General features: G+C 39.8%; 2 protein-coding genes across 5 annotated transcripts in view; both read left to right on the top strand.

Annotated features, from left to right (window-relative positions):
• Positions 1-3,701: 3,701 nt before the first annotated feature.
• On the top strand, positions 3,702-19,696 carry dele1 (DAP3 binding cell death enhancer 1). Of its 3 annotated transcripts, none has more exons than XM_061725233.1 (12): positions 3,702-3,918; positions 4,757-4,874; positions 5,263-5,365; positions 7,232-7,376; positions 7,597-7,788; positions 7,901-7,977; positions 8,109-8,202; positions 8,321-8,463; positions 11,835-11,993; positions 17,118-17,210; positions 17,523-17,682; positions 17,783-19,696. In XM_061725233.1, exons 1-12 carry the CDS (start codon positions 3,888-3,890, stop codon positions 18,007-18,009), a joined length of 1,542 nt encoding a protein of 513 aa, XP_061581217.1. In that variant the 5' UTR covers positions 3,702-3,887; the 3' UTR covers positions 18,010-19,696. The 3 variants fall into 3 exon arrangements, with proteins under 3 accessions (XP_061581217.1, XP_061581216.1, XP_061581215.1); XM_061725232.1 differs by having other exon boundaries at positions 7,570-7,788; positions 7,922-7,977; XM_061725231.1 differs by having other exon boundaries at positions 7,570-7,788.
• Positions 19,697-21,475: 1,779 nt separating this feature from the next.
• The window catches only part of LOC133446974 (amyloid beta precursor protein binding family B member 2), a 43,369-nt gene continuing 42,191 nt past the window's right edge, over positions 21,476-22,653 (top strand). For both annotated transcript variants that reach the window (XM_061725230.1, XM_061725228.1), the window contains exon 1: positions 21,476-21,668. The gene's annotated coding sequence lies outside the window, so the exon portion shown is untranslated. The remainder of the gene's footprint in view (positions 21,669-22,653) is intronic.

The raw sequence follows: 22,653 nt of genomic DNA, 5'->3' as shown, positions 1-22,653 counted from the left end.
TTAAAGTGTTTTTGGCAGCAGTACAGACCCAACAAGCTTGGCACTGCTAATAATTACATGGTCTGAACTTTTTTTGCAGTAACTCTATACTCCACAGCGTGAGATGCAACTTCATTGTTGGAAATGTTATGGATTGGTGTCTGAGAAGAGAACAGAGGATGCAGGACACGTCTCCAAAAGAACCCTGAGGAAGTCTTTTTTTATGCATTTTGATGACTGCATTTTAAAGTAAATACCTCTGGATGAGTGAACTGCACCAAATTAGTCAGCAGAAAAGATGATGAAGCAACAGGACTTGTCTACAGACACACTCGCTTGTAGTAAACACCAGAGTATTTACTGTTGGATTTATGCACTGGTGCTGATCTTCAGGATTTCTTACCTTGATAAAAGCTCTCCACAAGAAGTCCAGACAGGACAGGTCCTCCAGGTGGTGACAAAACAAAGTAATCAATTATCAAACTATTACTGAATTGTAGTTTATGTTGTTGTTTGTTTCGTTTATTTAATTATTAATTCTGTGTCTTATTTATTTGTTGACTTTTTCCCCTATCTTTGGTTTTTCCTTCTTTTCTTTATTTTCTTCTCTTCCTACAGTACCTCTTTTAACTTGTGTCACTTGTGAACTCTACCCTTTCATCACTGACATATAATGTGGCAGCTAAAATATAACAAGGTTATAGGTTTGGTTCAAAGTGATTTAAGAGCAGGAAAAAACATGTTCAGTCCCATTTTTTATCAGTTTTTTTTTTTTACATTTTTATTGACATATGTGGAAAAATTATAGTTACTTCTCCTCTTTGAGCCATATTAATTGTATCAAGCCTTTAGTGAAGTTTACAGGGAAAATTGGGACACGCCGCACCAAACTCATATTTATCTGAAATGATGAAAATAGTCCCCAGTTACCATATAACTGTGTCAAAAATATTTTTTTTCCTAAAGTGTAGTGCAGTTGAGATATGAATTATATTAAAACACCAAGTCACAGCATAATATTTGATCCTAAAAAGAACTTGGGTAAATGCAGTTTTTGACACCACTTCCTCCATTCACGTCTGCATTGCCAAGTTTGCCTCTCCTGTCTGATCTGAACGTTGCCTGAGAACAAGCAGCCAGTCAACAGGTTGTAAACCCCAGTGACAGAAGAGACCGACGTAAGTGAATTAAAAAAGATAAAGATTAGTTTTCAGAAATTGCTCAGTGCTTGTTGAGTCCCTTCCCTGCTTTTAGTTTCTAAAATTCAAGATCTCAAATGAGACATGAGGAAAAACTAAATGCTAAATTAGTCAGCTGTGGTGGGACTCCATCTCCATCTCAGCTTGATGTTTTCCATATTGCTCCGACAAAATCTGGCCCCAGGCCAATCATCCTCTTTAGCAATGCAGAGAACCTGCTAACTTTACAAACTACTGCAGGCTATATGCCTGAGGAGTCATGTAAGTGAACGGCATCATGACTGTGTCGTTATGGCAACAGAGCCAGGAGTGAATTATTCCATTTAAAAGTGACTTCAGAAGTGCCGATCTCCTCTTCCCTGCCCTTCACTTGCCCCCTCTGACTGGAAGAATGTGCAGTTCCAGTAAAATGTTGCAACGTGCGTCACATGTTTGATCAACAAGGAAGGCAGTAAAAAGACAAACCATTCTGGGGAGTGATTGGTGCACCCTGGAGGGTTGGCTAAACCAACTCTTCAATGCGTAAGTGAGTCAGACCAGTATCAACCCCGTCTCCCTATTCACCGCTTCACTGAGCTGGCACTCCAGGCCTTGGAAACAAACATGCATGTGTCCTCAGAGGAGCTGTATGTGAGAGAAGTGTTCAAGTTCAAGCACCAAAAGCAGAAGTGCAGTTGAATTTTAATCAGATCACTTCATAAAACTTGGCTCCCTTCAGGCAGAAGCTTTATTTAATTTTTTTTTTTTTTTAAGGGAATATCATTATTATATAATTATTAATTATTCAAAATTGTACTTTTCTGTTGGTGTGTTTATTTGTTTTTTCCCAGGTTCATGAGCTGTCGCATCAAACACCAGTTCACAAAAGAAATGAACAGGTGTAAATATTATCAACAGTGAATGAATTAATTAGCTTTTTAAATACAGTTTCAGGTCCTTCCTCCCTGCTGCTATCACACTCTACAATCGGGCCTGCTCACAGTAGTAAACAGACAATAATAACAAAGATGTGCAATATCTTTATTTTTTTTACCTCAATAATTTATTATTATATTTATAATGTGCAATATCATCCCCATCCCTCATTCAGCACAATTACACTGCACTCCATTCATACATATCCTACCACTGTATTTATAATATATCCTACTGCACTATTTTTCTTCTTGTTCTTCCGTTTATACTGTATATATATTTTTTAATTATATATTTTTTTTACCTTTTTATCCTTTTACTCTGTATGTATATGCATGTGTGTGTTGTGCATACTGCTGCTGCTCAACGTGAATTTCCCCACTGAGGGATGAATAAAGGAATATTTAATCTAATCTAAGGTTCTTGTTGGACTCAGATCTTTAGATTTAGATAGCATTGTTCCTGCTGCAGCTTTTAATAGACTCGGCGTCATCCTAATATTGATTTACAGTTTTTCCATGATTTATGATTTCTTCCCAATGTATTAAAATTGAATAATCCCTTTACATGACTATTCCGATTGTTCTGATAGTAGACGGAGACGTAGAGTATTGTACTATGCACTTATTGATCCATATCTGTCCTATTCTGTTGGGGTATGGGGGAATACATATAAAAGCACTTTACAAAAGATTTGCACTTTACAAAGAAGAGTCATAAGGATTGTTCATCATGCTGGGTACCTTGCTCATACAAATCCTTTGTTTTTAAAATCAGGTATTTTAAAATTCTGGGACTTAGTTAAAATTAAAACGGGTCAGATTATGTTTAAAGTCTGGAATAAATTGTTACCAAGCAACATCCAAATAATGTTCGTGGTTAGAGAGGGAACATACAATTTAAGAGGGAATCGTAATTTTAAACAGCTTACCATCCATTCAACTCTGAAAAGTATGTGTATATCTGTTTGTGGTGTAAAATTGTGGAACAAACTAGATGAGGACATGAAAATGTGCATTAACTCAAAACAATTTAAAAATAATTATAAACAAACACTCTTGGTGTAAATGGATGTGTATTTGTATAGGTGTATGTGTGTGTGTGTGTGTGTATGTGTTTGTGTATGTATATGTATGTTTGCATATGTGTATATATATCTACATATATATATATATATATATATCTACATATATATATATATATATATATATATATATATATATATACATATATATATATATATATATATATATATATATATATATATATATATATATATATATATATATATATGTTTATGTAATTGTATTTTTGTATTTTATATATAATTGTACTGTATTATTGCTGTGTGGCGATGTAGGGGGGTTCGATAAGCTTTGCTTCCTTCAGCTCCTTCTCGAACTTGCTCTGCATCGTAATGTGCTCTTTTTTAATATTGTTATATGTACCGTTTGTTTTATGCTTGTGCATGTTTGAGACAAATAAAAACCAAATCAAAAATCAAAAGAGTTGTGTTGTGTTTACCATATATGTCTATGGTGTTTACCGTCATCGCCACCAGGCGGCGCTGTCGCACTGCTATTGCGTCACCTGCTCCGCGTACTTCCGGGTTGGTCTCCTTCCTAAACAACTCGTGACACATTTTATTTTTACAACAGACCAAAAAAAAAAAAAAAACCTCCCAAAGAAACACTTGATAGCGCCGGCACATGTATTTCACGGGGTTGAAACCCCCTCGTGAAAAAGGGTAAAGATGGATAATTCCGCAGCTGAAGTTTGAGCAGAAGCCTCACCATGTGGAGAGTTCACGGGTTTGTCGGACGAGGTAAGGGAAGTGAAAGCGGATTTAGTTTTTCTCTTTTTATTTCCCACAGTTAAATCCCGTAAAGCCAGCTATAATTAGTTTGGTCCCCGAGAGTTTGTACAAGCCAGTCGTCCATTGCGCCAATCTAAATGTAATGATTTCATGGTTTAAGTTGACAGGTTTATTTTGGTCTCCTGTTTGCTTGAATTAGACAGCTGACTTGCTGCTGCAGCCTGTTTCTGCCTTCTGTTCATCACTCAGATGCCGTGTAAAGCTTTACTGTAATGCTGTTGTCACACTAAACCTTCTAATGTCAATAATCTCAACATTTTGCACATGTAATTCCCTGCAATAAGCAAGGAAGGGAGGAAAATGTGTTTGTATCTCTTTAATAAGAGAAAGCTTCCTAAAAGAGCATTGGTACTTACATTTTCCAATTACTGATCTTTAGTTTATGACATGAGTGAGATATAAAACACATAAACAGACATCTTTTATTGTTATTGGTATGCCTGATTGAATTAAGAAATGCAGATTTTGATAGGTGTCTTACAAATGGAGACTAGAAGACCCTGAACACTCTTTAGAAGTAAAAACTATAAACAAGCAAGACTGTGTAAAGTGTATTTACCTCCAGACATAACATTTTGAGAATACATTTTTACATGGAGTATTCTTCCCAACTGTAAATAAAGTATTATAATCATTAAAATGAAATAACAATTTCAGGTATTAAATATTCAGTTAATGTCATGTGATTAATGTAAATCCTTAGATCACAGAATGTGTTTTCAACTTCTGAAACCCCTGTAAGTCATTTATTTTGATAAGCAGACATGTATTCTTGTTTTTTTCTCAGTTCTGCATCGTTACCATGGCAGCAACACTTTGCGTCTGCCCCAGAACCACCATGTGGAGGACGAGGTCATCAACGGCTCAGCCGTCCTCTCCACGTCTCGACACTCATCTGAAAACAGGTGTTTTTTATTCATCTTTCCTTTCTTTTTCAAAGTTTAAACTTTAGCCAGCTCGTCTACAGAGCGCTGACACGTTGAACAAAAATAGAATTCAAGAAAAGGCCCTGAACGTCTCCATCTCTAACATTACCAGGTGACGGAAAGCAAATGTTTGGATGAAGCCCAAACTGAACCAATTATGCTCATCTCCGTCCTTTCCTGTTCTCTTACCCTGTCCAAGGTCGCCTTTCCCTTTCCTTGCAGTTGTTTGCATCATCCAGGACCTTCCCATGTCTTCGAACGCCATTAATCTAGGGAACAGATATTGATGGTTCCTGACACCTTGATAATGTAGATTCACAGAGACGGATGTGTAATTGTTGGTGTTCTTTGTGCACTTTTGTTGCAGCTCCCAGAAGGAGGGCGATGGGGAGAGGAAGAGGAAACAGCGGACCTTTCAGTTTGGATATGCAGAGCTTCCACGTTACACAGCCCTGGATGCTGTGGGATGGGTATGGCTTTTAGTTTTTGCATTTTCCAATATAAATATGCTCCAAATGGTGCTTGATGGGCCGACACCACGACGTGTGCGACAGACGTCGGTTTTCTCAAGAACCAACTTAAAATCTCATAAGAAAATATGGAAAAAGCTTTAGTGCCAATGAAAAATCATCTGGTGATTACCAGGTCTTAAAAATGAATAAATACTACCTCAAGTGAAGAACAGCGTGACATGAAGCACATCACTAATGCGTCTGTAGAAGTCAGGAGACTGAGCTGCAGCCAAATGCAGTTGATTAACTGATCACCAACAAGTGTCGACACGTCTATAAAAACAGCAGTTTTGGCAGGAGCATTCAGGTGTGGGTTTGGAGTCAAAGAGGACATTCATCAGAAGGGAATTTACAGAAACAGTTGGGTCTGCCCATTTGTCTGGGAGAATTTAAAAAGTCCTGTCCAAACTATTTGTAGTCTGTTGTTCTCTAGATGGCAGGATTGTTCACATTCACGACACTTTCCAGGCTTGTAAGGAGTAGACTTTCTGCGCTACTTGGGCACTGGTGAAACTCAGCAGTGATGATTTGGGCCCGTTGGCCACAAGCCCGTCTTTATACCAGAGTATTTAAGAGACAAAGCCATCTAGCCTCAAGTCAAATAGCCTCACATTTGACTTGAGGCTGCTCTAGACCGGATGATGCACAGCACACTGACACTTTTATTTTAGATAAATGATAACCTAGAGTGATGTGTTGTTCATCTGAGATTGCTTCTATTTCATCTTACAGTTTTTTTTTGTTTTCCTTTCTACCCTGATATGCAATTCATCTGAATTTAAATTAAACTGATGGATGATGTTTTATTGCAATTCTTTTCTTTGGAAGATTCCTGACTGAGTCAAAATGACTTGGAAGTTTTGAACGTATCTGTGATGAGGGACGCTCAAGTACTAGAGAGAGGAGCATCGATGTTTCAGCTTCTTTATCACAGGAGATACCCTGTTTTTTTTTTTTTTTTTTAATAAAGGAAGGGATATGATACCACAAGCAACTATTGTAAACATCACAACAACAATTATCTTTTTTTAATCTTTTTTTTTTTTTATAGCTAACCGTATTTATTAAAGTCATATTTTTACTGATGTGAGAATGTTTATATTTAAACAACAAATGAAGAAGATTCAAGTGGTGCAGTTATGATAACTAACAAAACATTTAGTGGTGTTCATGTCAGTGAAAGTTGTGGCATTGCTGCATCCGAGCAGCATCACTAGCAATTATTGCTGGGTTATCTTTGTGGCGTCCTTGGCTTTTCCTCTTTTTTTTTATCTTATCTTTGTTTAACCTCACTGTGTTTTCCATCATTGTGAGGGGAGAGTGCTTGAAAGTAGACACAGGTCTTTGTTTGTTTGTCTAGATTGTTCTGCAGCTTGTTGACTCTTTGCTATCATGTCACTCAGTCTCGCTTGTTAACTTCATTTATTGACGCGTGAAGCCATGAGACGGATATGAACAGTCCTCTTTGTGATCCAGCTGTTCAGACCTGCAGGTTATTTCACCCAAATGCTTTTACAAACTGGTCACAGGGGCTGCTCCGGTCTTTTTCCAGTTTCCATTATAACTCGAATTTTCTACACAACTTTAATATAGTGTCTCAGAATATGTTGCCTTTTTGTTTGTTACGTTTTATTTGAAAGCAAAACCTCAGACTTTCAGCCATCTCTGAAAAATGGCCATTGCTGGTTTTCAGTATGCCAAAACCAGAAGTGAGAAAAGGTCGGAAATTCTTGTGACAATGAGGGTTATTAATGCTTTGAAATTTTGCATGACCATAAATGGACCAAATTAAAATAATAATAATCAATGTGCATTTTTCTACAGGGTGCTGTTGCAGTCCTGTTCATGCAGATCTGCAGGAAGCTTCACTCCAGCTTCTCCTCAAGCACGGACCCCGGTCCGAACCCTGGAGCCCTGACTCCACACTCAACTCTGCAGAAATGTGGCTACCGCATCCTGCAGGAGATTAGTGAGTCAATCTAACATCATTGGAACATTGTATGTAGTACACTCATAGGGACTACTACTACTTTTGATTCAATTTTACAAATTATTTTACACGGTGGGAGTTAAACCATTTCTTTCCAAACTTCTTTTCTTTTTACTTATATGAAATCAGAATCCCCAAACTCTTGTGTGTGGTTCCTGTGTTCTCTCTTTAGTATCTAAACGAGATGTCCTCCCCCAAGGACAAAGTGTGTTGTGTCTGAAGGGAGTGTCGGAGGGCCAGACTCAGAGTTTAGATCAGTGTTCGGCTCAGAGCAGCAGCAGCAGCAGCAGCAGCAGCGACGGTCCTTCCCGCAGCAAAGAGCAGCTGACCGATGGCAGTTCCATCTCTGACCACCAGAGGGAGCTCCTGATCCAGAATTCACACAGACTTGGTTTGTTCTGTTTCATTGTAGAAAGTTTCAAAATGTCTTCCTTACAGTTTTGTGAACTCAGTATTTGTTAGAATAAGACAATGACATGATGTTTTGTTTTCCTGGCTCACAGAGGACTCTCTTCTGTCCACAGCCTGTCCCCTGCAGAGTGACGCCAGCCAAGAGAATACAGAGAGGAGAGACGAAGAGGTGGAAGTCTACTTTTTCTTTTCTTTTCTTTTTTTTTTCATGCAACTGATTTTATTTATCCATGTAAAAGATTTTAAGGACATCTCATTAAGTTGGGATTATGTTGCTTTTTTCCCGTTTTCTGTCTGTAGGCCTTGCTGACTGACGAAGAACGGCTTGCAGAAGCAGCACTTAACCTCAGACGTGTGGGAGAAACCAGCGTTCCTATTATCCTCAACATCATTGGTAAATATTTACTGACAACCATTTCAGCCAATAAGGCTCACTGAGCTGAGGACACATTATTCAAGAATGCATTTACTTTTTTTGTGTTTAAATACACTAACCCTTTTTTATTCAACAGGGCTAGAAAGTGCAAAGAGTGAGAAGTATAAAGAAGCTTTCTGCTGCTTTCACGCTGCAGCTCAGCAGGGCTACAGTAAGGCCCAGTTTAACACTGGAGTGTGCTACGAGAAAGGCAGAGGAGTCGGCAAGGACAAGGAGAAGGTGAGGAGAAGGTTAACACGACCTGCCACCAACTCAATAGTTCAAGATAACAAAAGAATAACAAATCATATGTTAACTTTGGCATTTTTTACCCCTTTAACTTAAGTGGGCTCACAAAAATGGCTTGGTTTGTAGATAAACTGCTACTGATTTTACTTACTTGTGTCATTTTAAAAGTTTACGTCAGTGTTATTTCCAGTGATTAAATTAAGATGAAGTTGTCTTTTGTTAAAAACATCAAGTATAATGGGTTAAGGTGATAGGGGAAATGTTGCTCATTGAATATCTGAGGTTACAGTTTTTCACAATTGTTTAAACACATTTCCTGATATACTACCTCACTTTCTCAAAACTCTAAACAAAAATTAAAAAACTCACACACAAAATGCAAAATCCTACACTTCTCTTGCAAAAGCACACTCTACCCTCAAAACAGTGTTAACTCTTCACTAAATGGTATTTCCTTCTCAAATGTCAAACACATACATCATTTGAGTAGACATTTCTAAGCACCCACTGAACACTGATGTGCAGAATGGAAGACACTATAGTATGAATGGAAAACACTATATGAATGAATGAATGAATGAATGAATGAATGAATGAATGAATGAATGAATGAATGAATGTCTCAGTAGAATCATGCATTTGTATGTTCAGTGTTTCACCTTCAGCTGTTGGATGTAATTTATCACCATATAGTATTCTTATGTATAGGCTACTCAAATAGAAAACACACAATTCTTTACTGCAACAAATAATATTTTACAGTATTTGGACTCAAAATGTGCAGTCCACTGGACATCACAGCAAGCTGTGGATAAAAACTTGACAGAAAATAGAAACAGAACAAAAGTATTAGGCTGCATCCTGCCTTTCATCCCTGGCTGGCCACAGGACCTCATCCACGTCGCAGGCGATGTTCTCCCTGGCCAAGCAGCAATGTTCTCCCTGGCCGAGCAGCGGGGAAACAATCTCCTACAATGCCGCATGAAGCCTTGACAGGCCTCAGCAGAGACATCGCCACATGCGTCCTCCATGGCCTGCAGCAGTGGGATCTGTGTCTGAGGATTTCTCTCGTATACCTTCCATCTCCAGGCAGAGAAAAACTCCTCAATTGGGTTGAGGAAGGGAGAGTATGGAGGGAGATATAGGACATCAACATCTGGATGGACCCTGAACCACTCACGGACCAGAGCAGCCCGGTGGAAATTGACATTGTCCCAGATAACAAGGAACCTGACCACCTGTGTGCCCTCCATCTGGTCTGGCTGGACAATGATATTGTAGAGCTGGTCCAGGAATGCTAGAAGAAGTGCAGGGTTGTAGGGGCCAAGGGTGGCATGGTGATGGAGGACGCCGTGGTCATTGATGGCAGCACACGTTGTTATGTTCCCTCCACGTTGGCCAGGGACCTCTGTGATGGCACGCTGGCCGATGATATTCCTCCCTCGGCGCCTTCTTTTTACAAGGTTGAACCCCGCTTCATCAATGAATATGAATTCAATGGCAAATTGCTGATTGCATATTGCACAACAGCCTTTGGAGTTTAGAAATGTGACTGACTGTGTGTTCTGTGTGATCAGCAAGAGAGGGAATTCAGGAAGAGTATGCAGGATATTGGGAATTGTGTGTAGTGTTGTGAGAAATGTGTGGTATGGAATGGGAATGTGAGTGTAGAGCAGTAAATGTGCTTGGAGTTCAGCAGGATTGGTTCAGCCACCTGAAAAATGAGTTTCAGGTTGTGCACATTGTGTCTGATGTTCCAATAAATGTGTTTAAACAATTGTGAAAAACTGTAATACAGAGAATTGTGTTTAGAAAAAAAGCAACCATGTTCCTGAGGAGTGAAAAGAAAAGCTTGCTGTGGTGCTCACACGTGCATAGATCAGCTGCCAGAGGAGGAAGAATAGATCGCATTCTTCAAGGTGGAGCGATACAGATAACTGCATGGACATCGAACCGAAGTCTCTAGAAAAGAAACATGTGAAATGTCTGGTGCATCAGACTAAATAAAGATTTAATAACTATAAAGCTAAATCCAGCAAACTATTATCACTGTCTGCATGAAGGGGGGCTCCTCGTTAGTGTAGAACATGACTGAAAATGCAAACACCATGCTCATGTTATCAAGGGACACGTTGACATTCTGCAGCACCTGCAAAATGATTAGATAATATTCAAGTGTAACTTCCAGGTTATGTAATTATGGAAATGTGCATGGAGAGTTTCTAGAAATCCCAATGTTGCAGGACACAAAAAACAGTGTTTTCTGTTTTAATAAAGATCACTGTCCTGCCAAAGAGCATTTCATGAACATGAAGAGACAAGACTTAACTGAGTGTGTAGAACAAATACAGTTGTAAGTATTGTTACACATGATATTTGTTACGACAGGTGTGTGAGATTGAACCGTGCAAAGTTGCTCAAATACTAATAGTAACAACACTTGCTGGATAACACGAACTGGACGAGCCCAGGAAATCGGTATTGACAGATTCCTGATAGATATAGCTTGACAACTATGCACTTGAAGTCTTTTTTTCTAGGTTGTCTTTAATTTGTCTCCTGGTTTACTTTCCTCCCTTGTTTCTGTCTTGGGTCGCTATCATGCACCATCCTTTTGTCATACATGCCGTTTTCTTCTTAGCAGTCCACCAGATGCACCAGAATCTCTGTTTTGTCTCATTTAATACTCCAGTATAAAAGTGTCCCCTCTAGTTTTACTTTTATACATGATTAGAAACGTTATTTTAATGTGAAAAGAGAGTACCAGTAGTTGGTTTTCTTTGTCTCTTTCACGCTCATCTATAATTATAAAGCTGTGATCTGTTACCTGCAAATATATTTACATTTTCAGTCTTTTCAACACAGAAAAAAAAGCGATAAATGAAAACTCACATTTAACATTTTAGGTTTATAAAGTTGTGACATTAAAACTCCTCAAAATGTAGACATATTACCCAAACATTAATTCTGCCCTGTGATGGACTGGTAACCTGAGTAGGGATGGTGGATTGAGTTCAGTGCTGACTCTGCCCTCATAAACCAGTTGCTACGGACAAAGCTGGAAAGATATTGTTGAAACGGGAAAGTCTATAATGTCTCTGTGAATATTTACCAAAAGAATGTCAAAGACATCTGATAAGAGGTCAGATAATGTCAACCTTTTGAAAGAAGGTCTTATGTCTTCTTTACATACAGACTATTAATTTACACAAATGTTGTTGTTACAGTGTGTATATATATATATATATATATATATATATATATATATATATTATAAGATCACAAATATACAAAACTTTTTTCTTTTTCCGTTTTTTCCCCCCCTCTCAATACCTTACAAGCGCATCTCTTTTCTCTCCTAGGCTCTCTATTATTATCAGCAGGCAGCTGTTTCTGGCCACAGACAAGCTCAGTATCGCTTTGCTAAGCTGGTTCTGACCAGCAGGGGGCAGCAGACCGAGGAGGAGATGAACACGGCCATCAGTTTACTGGAAGAAGCTGCTGCAGCTGGACTCACCAAGGTGCACGTCCCGACCATGCTTTGAAGCTATTAAGATAGAATAAGTTAATTATTTCACCATTGTTGTGCTTTTATCATTATTGAACTATACTTTAGATACAGAATATAGCAACACGTGTATCTTGCATATGAAAATGGGAAGGAGTAGCAGAGTTGTTGTCATTTGTACAGGTACAACAAAATTGGATTCAATCTTCTTTAAGGTGCATGGTTTAAAAAAAAAATATATATATATTAAAACAACAACAACTATAAAAATAAATAATCTCTATAAGGACACAAACAGGAAGACAACACACAGTATTCACATTTGGCAGGTATTGCACGGTTCGGTCAGTATTGCACATGGAAAAAGTCAGTTTGAGTATTTAGCAGTATGGAGTGTAGTTATGGCTCTGGCATAGAAACTGTTCTTGAGTCTGTTTGTGTGTGATTTCAGTGTCCTGAAACGTCTGCCTGATGGCAACAGTTCAAAGAGTGAGTGTCCGGGGTGAGATGGGTCCTTGATGATTTTTCTCGCTTTCCTGAGATACCGGGTGTTGTACAGCTCCTCCAGGGAGGGGAGTGCAGCAGATTATTTTTTGGGCCGTGGTGACGACCCTCTGGAGTGCCTTCTTATTTGCCACTGAGCAGCTGGAGAACCACACACATATGCAAAATGTGAGGATGCTTTCTATGGAGCAGCGATAAAAGGACACCAGCAGTTGTTGATTTGGTTGATGGTTTCTGAGAATTCTCAGAAAGTACAGTCTCTGCTGTGCCTTTTTGATGATGGTGGTGGTGTTGCCACTCCAGGTCAGGTTGTCCTCTATTTCCACGCCCAGAAACCGGAAGCTGGAAACCATCTCCACACAGACCCCGTTGATGAACAGAGGCTAAATTTTTCCATCTGAAGTCTATGATCAGCTCCTTAGTTTTTTCAGTGTTCAGGATCAGGTTGTTCTCTGAACACCACAGTGCCAGCTGCTCCACCTCGTCCCTGTAAGCAGACTCATCCCCCCCGGAGATGAGCCTTACCACAGTGGTGTCGTCTGCGAACTTTTACAATGCTGTTGCTGGAGTGGGCAGGAGCGCAGTCATGGGTGTAGAGGGTGTAGACTAAGGGACTCAGCACTCAGCCCTGAGGTGAGCCGGTGTTGAGACTGAGTGCTGAGGAGATGTGGGGGCCTACTCTCACCCTCTGGGAGCGATCAGACAGGAAGTGCTTGACCCAGCTGCAGATGGAGTGTGGTATTCCCAGTTCTGACAGTTTGATCACCAGTCTGTCTGGTAGGATGGTATTAAACGTGGAGCTGAAGGCCACAAACAGTAGCCGAGCATAGCTCCCCTGCTGCTCCAGATGGGACAGAGCAGAGTGGAGAGCTGTGGCTACGTCGTCCTCCGTGGACCTGTTAGCTCTGTAGGCGAACTGATGAAGGTCAAACCTGGGCGGGAGATATGAGATGATGTGGGTCCGGATCAGTTTCTCAAAGCACTTTGTGATGACAGGTGTGAGTGCTACAGGACGGTAATCATTCAGGCTGCTGATGGAGTTCTTTTTCGGGAGTGGGATGATTGTGGAGGAATTCAGGCAGGGTGGGACGGCTGCTCGAGACAGGGACTGGTTGAAGATCTTGGTGAAGACCCCGCCAGCTGATCTGCACAGTCTCTCAGCACCTGTCCCGAGACGCCGTCGGGTCCCGCAGCTTTCCTCGGGTTCACAGCACAGATTGTTATCATTAGTAATAGTCTAGATGGAAAGGGGGGTCCACGCGCACCCCCCGGATTTTTTTATGCCACCTGATTTTTTTTAATCCTTTAAATGTCTAGTTTCAGAATTTGGTCAGTGCCAAGATCAACTAATGTCTGAAAGGCTTCATTTTTACACTTAATTGCATCTAACTCCAGACCAGAAAATTGAAATTTGAGATTGGCAAAGTAGCATATCCTATCATACATACAAGCCACAGAGACTAATAAACACATTTATTTTTGCTGCAACCACCTAGCAATGACCAAAACAACCTAGCAACCACCTATCAACAACTTTTAAGACCCTAACTACCCTAGCAACCACCCTAGCAACCACACCTAAAAGAACTTAAAACCTCCTTGGTCTAGAAGGAAAATGGGTTTCAAGGGTAACCCCTAATATTTATGTCATCTACTTTTTGTTATCATCAAAGTGTCTTCTTTCAGAATTTGTCAGGTGCCAACCTGAAATCATCTCCCAAAGGCTTTATTTTTTATCCTTGTACTGCGAACCCCGACCAGAAAACTCTAAACACCGACATAGTATGTGGTGCAACTTTTGTCCTAAACAACTTACAGAGACAAATTAATACATTTTCCAAGCCAACTCTGATAGGCCATCACGTAGCAACCACCTTTAAGACCCTAGCAACCACCCTAGCAACCACCCTAGCAACCACCTCTGTAAGTTGTTTAGGACAAAAGTTACACCACATTGTAGAGACAAATGAATATATTTACCCAGGCAACTCTGTTAAAATGAACACAATAAAATAATTGTTTATTACATTTGACTACACACTGACTGTTTAAAACAAAAATCGTAAATAAAAAGGCAAAAAAATGTGTGTAGGATGCAGTTAACTTGTGACTAATCGTCAAATTCGCCATCACTGAGGAGATCTTCTATCTCTATTTCTTCCATTTCTAAGTCTTCATCATTCTTATACTCGTTGTCCTCTTCATAACCAGATATATACATATGTGTGTATATATATATATATATATATATATATATATATATATATATATATACACACACCAGACAGCAATAGCTCCAAGCTTGATGTAATCAAGAGCACCAGGATGGGTGAGTTGAATATTTGTGAGAAAGGCCTCAAACCAGTTCAGGTACCTATGAAAAATGAATCGTTTAAAGATCAACTTAGTAAGCAATTACAAGTTTGTCACTTATTTTTACATTAAGTAATAAAAGAATAAGTTAAAATAGATTATTAATAGATTACCTGGAGTAATTGTGGCCATCATACGCGAAGAAGAGATCCGCCATGGCGCCATTACAGTGATGGAAGAGCTCGAAGTTGTTGGTTTTCACAGCAACATCCATCATGAAGACCAGCCTCGCATGATCCATCACGGAGAGCCAGAACATTCTTGTTTTACCCAGATGTCCTCTGCGTACCTTGTCTTGGTATTGTTGGTACTGACCGATCAGGTTTAGGAGTGAGGGATCCTTCAGAGTGGTGTCAAGGTTCTCCGAAGAGCAGCAGTGGATGAGGTTGATTAGGGTCTCATGTGGGATGTCTGGCTTCTCGTCATCTAGGAAGACATCGAAGAGCAGCCGTTCAAGTGCTTCTGTGACTGCCTTCAGACTAAAGAGAGCCTTGGCATATGATTTCCCACTTTCCCACTTCATGCTGTGAAAACCAACAACTTCGAGCTCTTCCATCACTGTAATGGCGCCATGGCGGATCTCTTCTTCGCGTATGATGGCCACAATTACTCCAGGTAATCTATTAATAATCTATTTTAACTTATTCTTTTATTACTTAATGTAAAAATAAGTGACAAACTTGTAATTACTTACTAAGTTGATCTTTAAACGATTCATTTTTCATAGGTACCTGAACTGGTTTGAGGCCTTTCTCACAAATATTCAACTCACCCATCCTGGTGCTCTTGATTACATCAAGCTTGGAGCTATTGCTGTCTGGTGTGTGTATATATATATATATATATATATATATATATATATATATATATATATATATATATATATATACACACATATGTATATATCTGGTTATGAAGAGGACAACGAGTATAAGAATGATGAAGACTTAGAAATGGAAGAAATAGAGATAGAAGATCTCCTCAGTGATGGCGAATTTGACGATTAACCACAAGTTAACTGCATCCTACACACATTTTTTGCCTTTTTATTTACAATTTTTGTTTTAAACAGTCAGTGTGTAGTCAAATGTAATAAACAATTATTTTATTGTGTTCATTTTAACAGAGTTGCCTGGGTAAATATATTCATTTGTCTCTACAATGTGGTGTAACTTTTGTCCTAAACAACTTACAGAGGCGGTTGCTAGGGTGGTTGCTAGGGTGGTTGCTAGGGTCTTAAAGGTGGTTGCTACGTGATGGCCTATCAGAGTTGGCTTGGAAAATGTATTAATTTGTCTCTGTAAGTTGTTTAGGACAAAAGTTGCACCACATACTATGTCGGTGTTTAGAGTTTTCTGGTCGGGGTTCGCAGTACAAGGATAAAAAATAAAGCCTTTGGGAGATGATTTCAGGTTGGCACCTGACAAATTCTGAAAGAAGTAACTTTGATGATAACAAAAAGTAGATGACATAAATATTAGGGGTTACCCTTGAAACCCATTTTCCTTCTAGACCAAGGAGGTTTTAAGTTCTTTTAGGTGTGGTTGCTAGGGTGGTTGCTAGGGTAGTTAGGGTCTTAAAAGTTGTTGATAGGTGGTTGCTAGGTTGTTTTGGTCATTGCTAGGTGGTTGCAGCAAAAATAAATGTGTTTATTAGTCTCTGTGGCTTGTATGTATGATAGGATATGCTACTTTGCCAATCTCAAATTTCAATTTTCTGGTCTGGAGTTAGATGCAATTAAGTGTAAAAACGAAGCCTTTCAGACATTAGTTGATCTTGGCACTGACCAAATTCTGAAACTAGACATTTAAAGGATTTAAAAAAATCAGGTGGCATAAAAAAATCCGGGGGGTGCGCGTGGACCCCCCTTTCCATCTAGACTATAACACCTTTACTTTCTTCACCTTCAAAAGGTCACTATACAGGTCACTTTAAAAAGTTTATACATGTACTAGTTTGTTTACGATGATGCATTATTTTTTAAGACTTTATTTTGTTTAATTTTAGATAATAAATACTGAATAGGTGTTTTTAAAAACAAAACAGCAATAAACCAAGTAATCTGTCCAGAGTTCATATTAGAGCCTTTAAGAGAAATGTAGGCATCACATACTAGCTCCTAATCACAACTGTCAACCTATAATATGTGAAGTGTAAAATACTTTTTTCTGGTTTTGTCATTCAAAGACACTATGGTGTGTTTGAGGAGTCCTTTGCTGTAACATTATTTATGTGTCCATATTGAATTTCTTCCCTTCAGGCTCAGATGTGCCTGGCCTCCGTCTATTTTCAGGATCCAGTCAAATATGGCTGCAAGTTTGTCCAGTATCTGAAGATGGCAGCAGAGAGCGGGGTGGGTGCTCTTCTTGATGCTTCCAGACCTTTATCAATGAATATCTTCTCACCTCCATCTCAACCATGTTTGTTGGACATGTTCACCGCTACCAATCTCCAGCTTTGTGACTGTCAAAACATCCCAACCCAAACGCACATTTGTGCTACAGGTTTCATTTGCTGCTTTCACTTTACAAGTAATCTTACAGAGAGTGACGGTTTTAGCTCAGAGTTATGATGAAGGTCTGATAGTGATTTAAGTTTCTGGTGTCAGTTTGTAATAAATGGTGTTTATACACCTTTTTCAAATGCAGGTCTGTTTTGTTCCCAGGATGGCACAGCCCTGCTCTTCCTGGCTCAGTGTTCTGAAAGCGGCTTAGGGGTCCAGCAGAACTTGAACACAGCTTCAGAATTGTACAGACGAGCCGCTCAAGCTGGCAACAAGCTCGCTCAGAGCCTACTGGCCCCTCTTAATAAAATCCACCGTAAAGGTACACACATGCTCATTTTTTTTGCGCATTTATTAGTGACAATGGTGTTTTAATGAGCAGTGATTATATCAGATTTGCGTTCCATCCCCCTCTCCCGCAGAAGAGGCTACGATGCGCTCCATCCGTTCAGATCCATGCTTCTCCTCAGTCAACAGTCGGCGCCAGTCACCACTGTCCTCTCTGACTGGTTCTGCTCTTCCTCTCCTCCCTCACTCGTGGAGCACCGGGAGCCTGGCTGCCCCCCTGTCTCTGTCTGCTGCACCTCTGCACCTCCACCCCCCGGCCACAGAGAGGGCAGCCTGCCAGTGGACCTTGGGGATAGGATAAACTGTATACTTATACAGCCATAGTGAGGAATGTATTTCATAAGGGAGTGTACTTTTACTGAAGGGAAAAGGGCAGTGTGTTAAGTGTGTATGTTTTTGTGAATTCTGGATAAAGCCAATACCCTTTATACTTGGGCAATTATGTGAGTGTAGACCAGATGTGGGGGTTTTTTTTACGTCTGAAAGTATTTTGAGCAACAGTCGAACACTATTACATGCAGCATCAGAAAATAAGTTATCCTCCATCAGTTTTTAATAAATGCATTTGTCATAAGGTGCCTTTTAGTTTTGTCTATTTGTTCTTAAAGGTATAGTCAGTAATGTTGGAGCGCTAGCAAGATTTGAAAGTGGCACCTCCTCTAAGCCCCGCCCCCTCCTCCCCCTCCCGTCAGCGCTCCGTCCAAAGCCACGCCCCCACAAACTTTGGGGAACGCGCATTTACAGGAGTCGAGTTTTCCAGGACATTTTGGACAGCACATTTTCAACAAAACTACCCCATGTCTCATTCACCTGTAGGCGAGGCCGGTTTTAGGGGGGGGCAGGGGGGGCTGTGCCCACCCAAACGTGCGTCCTGCCCACCCAATCAAAGTTATGGGGATCCTTTATTTTTTATAATTTTATTTTTTTATAAATATAAAAAAATATCACAGAATATCTGTACCGTTTCTGATTGGGTGGGCTCTGCGCATCATTTTTAGACACAACAATGAACGCATACCGCAAAAGTTGTGTCTCGGCGGAGGGACCCGACGTCCCAGCAAAATGAGCACAACAGAGAAGTTCAGAACAGCACACACTGAAGGCTGATTTATGGTTCCGCGTTACACCAACGCAGAATGGTGCGCGTCGCCGCGTACCCTACACCGTACCCTACGGCGTAGCCGTGGCAACAGAGCCTGCGCTCTCCGCCCTCGCTGGGATGGAGACGCCTCCATCCCCATGGACCCCCATACTGGTGCCGCAGAATCGCACTTTGGCTTTCTTTTTTAGCCTTTTTAGCAGGGCGAGTCGTTACAAGTAACACTGGAGGTGGTATTTTTGGCTGCGTTTTCTCGTTTTCTACGCTATTCTTCAGCAAACGTGACTCGAGTGTGTGAAGTTTTCTGGCAAGATTTTCGACGGGATGAGTTCGCGCATGGGACAGAGGAGGGCGTGGGCGGGACTTAAAATGAAGGCATCTGATTGGTTCTTTCCCCCCTGCCAATCCTCTGGTCCTCTGACCAATCCGTGCCACTCGGTGTGCAAAAAACAGATTGGTCAGAGTTTTTACAGGATTAAAGCTGTCAGAGAGGTCAGATTTTTTTTCTTTCCTTTTTCTGAACACGTTATTCACTGGCTACTCTCAGGATGGAAGGACCATTTCACCCAGTATAACTATAAATATTTTTAAATACGATCACAGACTATACCTTTAAGTGAATGAGGAATACATCTTAAAAAGTAAAAAAAACTGTTGTTACAATAGGTTAACTGTTGTTGCACTGGTGTCACATATGTACCTTACATCTTACAGTTTTTTGTTGTTGTTTTTTATATCAGTTTCAGTGTTATCTTTTAATGTCTGGATACTTGATAATTATCCAACTTGTTGAGGGTATGCCTAAGATGGATATGATGGATTGTGATGAGAATTGCACTGTTAAACACATATTGTAAAGTTGAGTAAAGTAATAAACAATTTAAAAAGCTGTCATTCATGTTTTAATTAGGTTAATGTCAAAAATCATAGTGATTTAAAGCAGCAGAGTGTTGTAATGTGGCTACATTGACAAGTGTCTTGGGTAAAGCTATAATGGGGACTTGTTATAAAGTTTCCATGGGGTAATAAGTGTTTTTGGGTGGCAGTATGAAAGACCAGAAAGCATCCCTGCACTGAAAAAAATAAATCTAAGCGCATGTAAATAACATATTTAAATCTGTGATATTAACAATTAAAAATTAAGTTTGTTGCTTTTTACATGAATACATGTAGTTTTGAACTTAATCTGCATTTGTTCAAAAAACAAGACACTGCATTTTTTCCTTAACAAGCAGTATTTATGTAATCCCAGGCAATCTTTTCATTTACACACAAACAACAAGCAATGATCTTGTTGTATTTACTTTTCCTTTAACAATTGTAATCTAAATGGGCAGATTGACCAACGTTAGATGAAACATGCTTTATTTGTTTTATGTAGAACACCACAGTAAAAAATATCTTGCTTGATCTACTTTGAAAAAAATTAAGGCAACTTTTTCGCATGAGATTTTTATGTAGATCAAGAAAGACTAGTCTTTGTATAAACTACTTCATTTTTAGTATGTACAAAATTAATTTGCAGGTAAAGTCAACTTAATTTTTGGTAAATAAAGTGAACTTCATTTTTGCAATTAAAGTCAACTTAATTTTGTTAAAATAAACTTAACACAATTGAATTAATGAATTAATTATCTGTATTTCTGTCTCGTACACATTTTTTACAAAACAAAATGAAAAAGTAAAATAAACATTGCTTTTGCCGAAAAAGTGTAGGCTGAAGCCGTAGCTTATAGTGCCTACCCTTTTTCTCTTGTGATCAGCTTAAATATGAAACATTAGCATTTGTCACAGTTTCACAGTGTAGGATAGGTATTTTTTACTGTTTAACTCACTCCCCTGTTTTTCCAGATCCTGCCACCCTAATCAGCCAGAGATCCACTCATTCCCTTCACCTGTGCTTCCCCACCCAGCTCCACACCTGGTTTCCCTCGTCAGCAGTTTGACAATTTGACAATTTTCACCTGTTTCAAGTAAATTTTCACTTGAAAAATTAGAAAAATCTGCCAGTGCAACAAGATTTATCTTATAAGCAAAACAATCTTGTTCCACTGGCAGATTTTTCTACTTATTTTAAGTGAAAATCTACTTGAAACAGGTGAAAATTGTTGTTTTTTTCCAGTGATTAGTCTTTAAGTGTAATGAGATTTTTTTTAACTAAATATGAGACATTTTAACTAGAAATAAGACAAATATTCTTCTTAAGATTTTGGGTTTTTGCAGTGTATTATGTCAGATGTGCTGTATTATTGCCACCTTCCACCTAATACCATTGTTTTGTATTACTCTAAGAAAGGTCTTCTGCCTGTTTGCGAGATAGAGTTGAAAATGTCAAAATGCTGTATTAAAGGAAGGCTAAAACTTTTATTCCTTGTCCCCCCCTGGATGTATTCTCTAAAATGTTACTGTTTATTGTCCCCCCCAACTATGAAACGGGATTTTCGCCCCTGGATCAAGCACAATATTAGTATCAGTGTGGCCCAGTCCCGCGTCTCCAGACATGACGTAACAGGCCGATGATGTGTGATTTCATTACCTGAGCTGCTAAACAGCACCGGTGGGTTGATCGCGGCTGCGTCCCCTCCGTGCACCGAGCGTGCTGCGTCCCGGGCTGTGATTGGCCGGCGGGGCCGGAGCTCCACAGCGCCGCACCTCTCCGGGATCCTCTGGCGCAGAGAGAAAGCGCACCTTCGGCCGCCAGAAAGCGAGCAGGGAGCCGGCACTTGGGAGGGCGGACGGTGATGATGTGATGCTGATCTGATACGGGCCGCCGGCAGCAGATACGGGCGGAGCGGCTCTTATAAGAGACACTTGGCTGCTCTCTGCTCGGATCAAGGGAGGCGCAGCAGCGGAGCGGAGCGGTGAGTGAATGTTATTAGATGCTCTCGATGGGATGCGCTCCCCTCCCAGTGCGGCGGTGCTGATGATGGGGCTGCTGGAGACAGGGATCAGATGCTAAAAGATTTACTGCGTCTCTTCACACAGTGACAACATAGCTTCCCGTGACATTATACCAAATGCTGAAATGCATCCTCCACGTTTCGGGCGTTTTTATCTGCGTAAACTGTTCCTGGTGTCTCCGTGAGGCATTTTATTGAGGCAGCAAGAAAACGAGGGGCTGGAATACTCCACCCATGACATCATCGACTTTTCCAAGTTCATTTTCTCTTCTGCTTCTGCGTTCATCTGTTGCATTTATTTTCTTACTGAAGTTTAGCTACTTGTCATTCTATTATTATTCTATCCGCCATGATAAAAGGGTGTGATGAATTCATATAACACATTAAGACCCTCGTCAATATTTAGAAATCATCTGATGATTAATCTGTAAAACAGTTGTTTTGTTCTTTTAATGTGAAGTAAGAAAATTGAACACACTATAAACAATGAGAGCAGAGAAGAAGCTGCTCTGACACATTTATCTTTAAACACATGCAGCATTGAGTTTTATATGTCAAGTTTTATTTATTTTTTTATTATTATTATTATTATTATTATTATTATTATTATTATTATTATTATTATTATTATTCTTTCAGTTAAATCTTGGTCAATGGGATGTCCACTTGCTGTCATACTCAAATGAGTACTTCTGAAAGAGACTATGCAATCATCCCATCCAAGACAAGCAGCAGGACTAAACAAAACACAATAGACTGAGACATGAGGATACATTTTTCAGTTGTCCTCGACCAGCTGCTAAAATCATGTGAGCCTGCTGAATGACCTCCTCTGTCATGGCCCAACAGATTTGCTTTGGACAATGTTGTCTGTAACTACTTCCTTGTTGGCCCCGTCTCTCAGCCCTGCAAACTGCTGTGTCATTCTCTTGGCTTTCTCTCTTTA

This window comes from Cololabis saira, chromosome 7 (assembly GCF_033807715.1).
Source record: "Cololabis saira isolate AMF1-May2022 chromosome 7, fColSai1.1, whole genome shotgun sequence".
NCBI lineage: Eukaryota > Metazoa > Chordata > Actinopteri > Beloniformes > Belonidae > Cololabis > Cololabis saira.
This window is presented reverse-complemented; position numbering and strand designations above follow the sequence as displayed.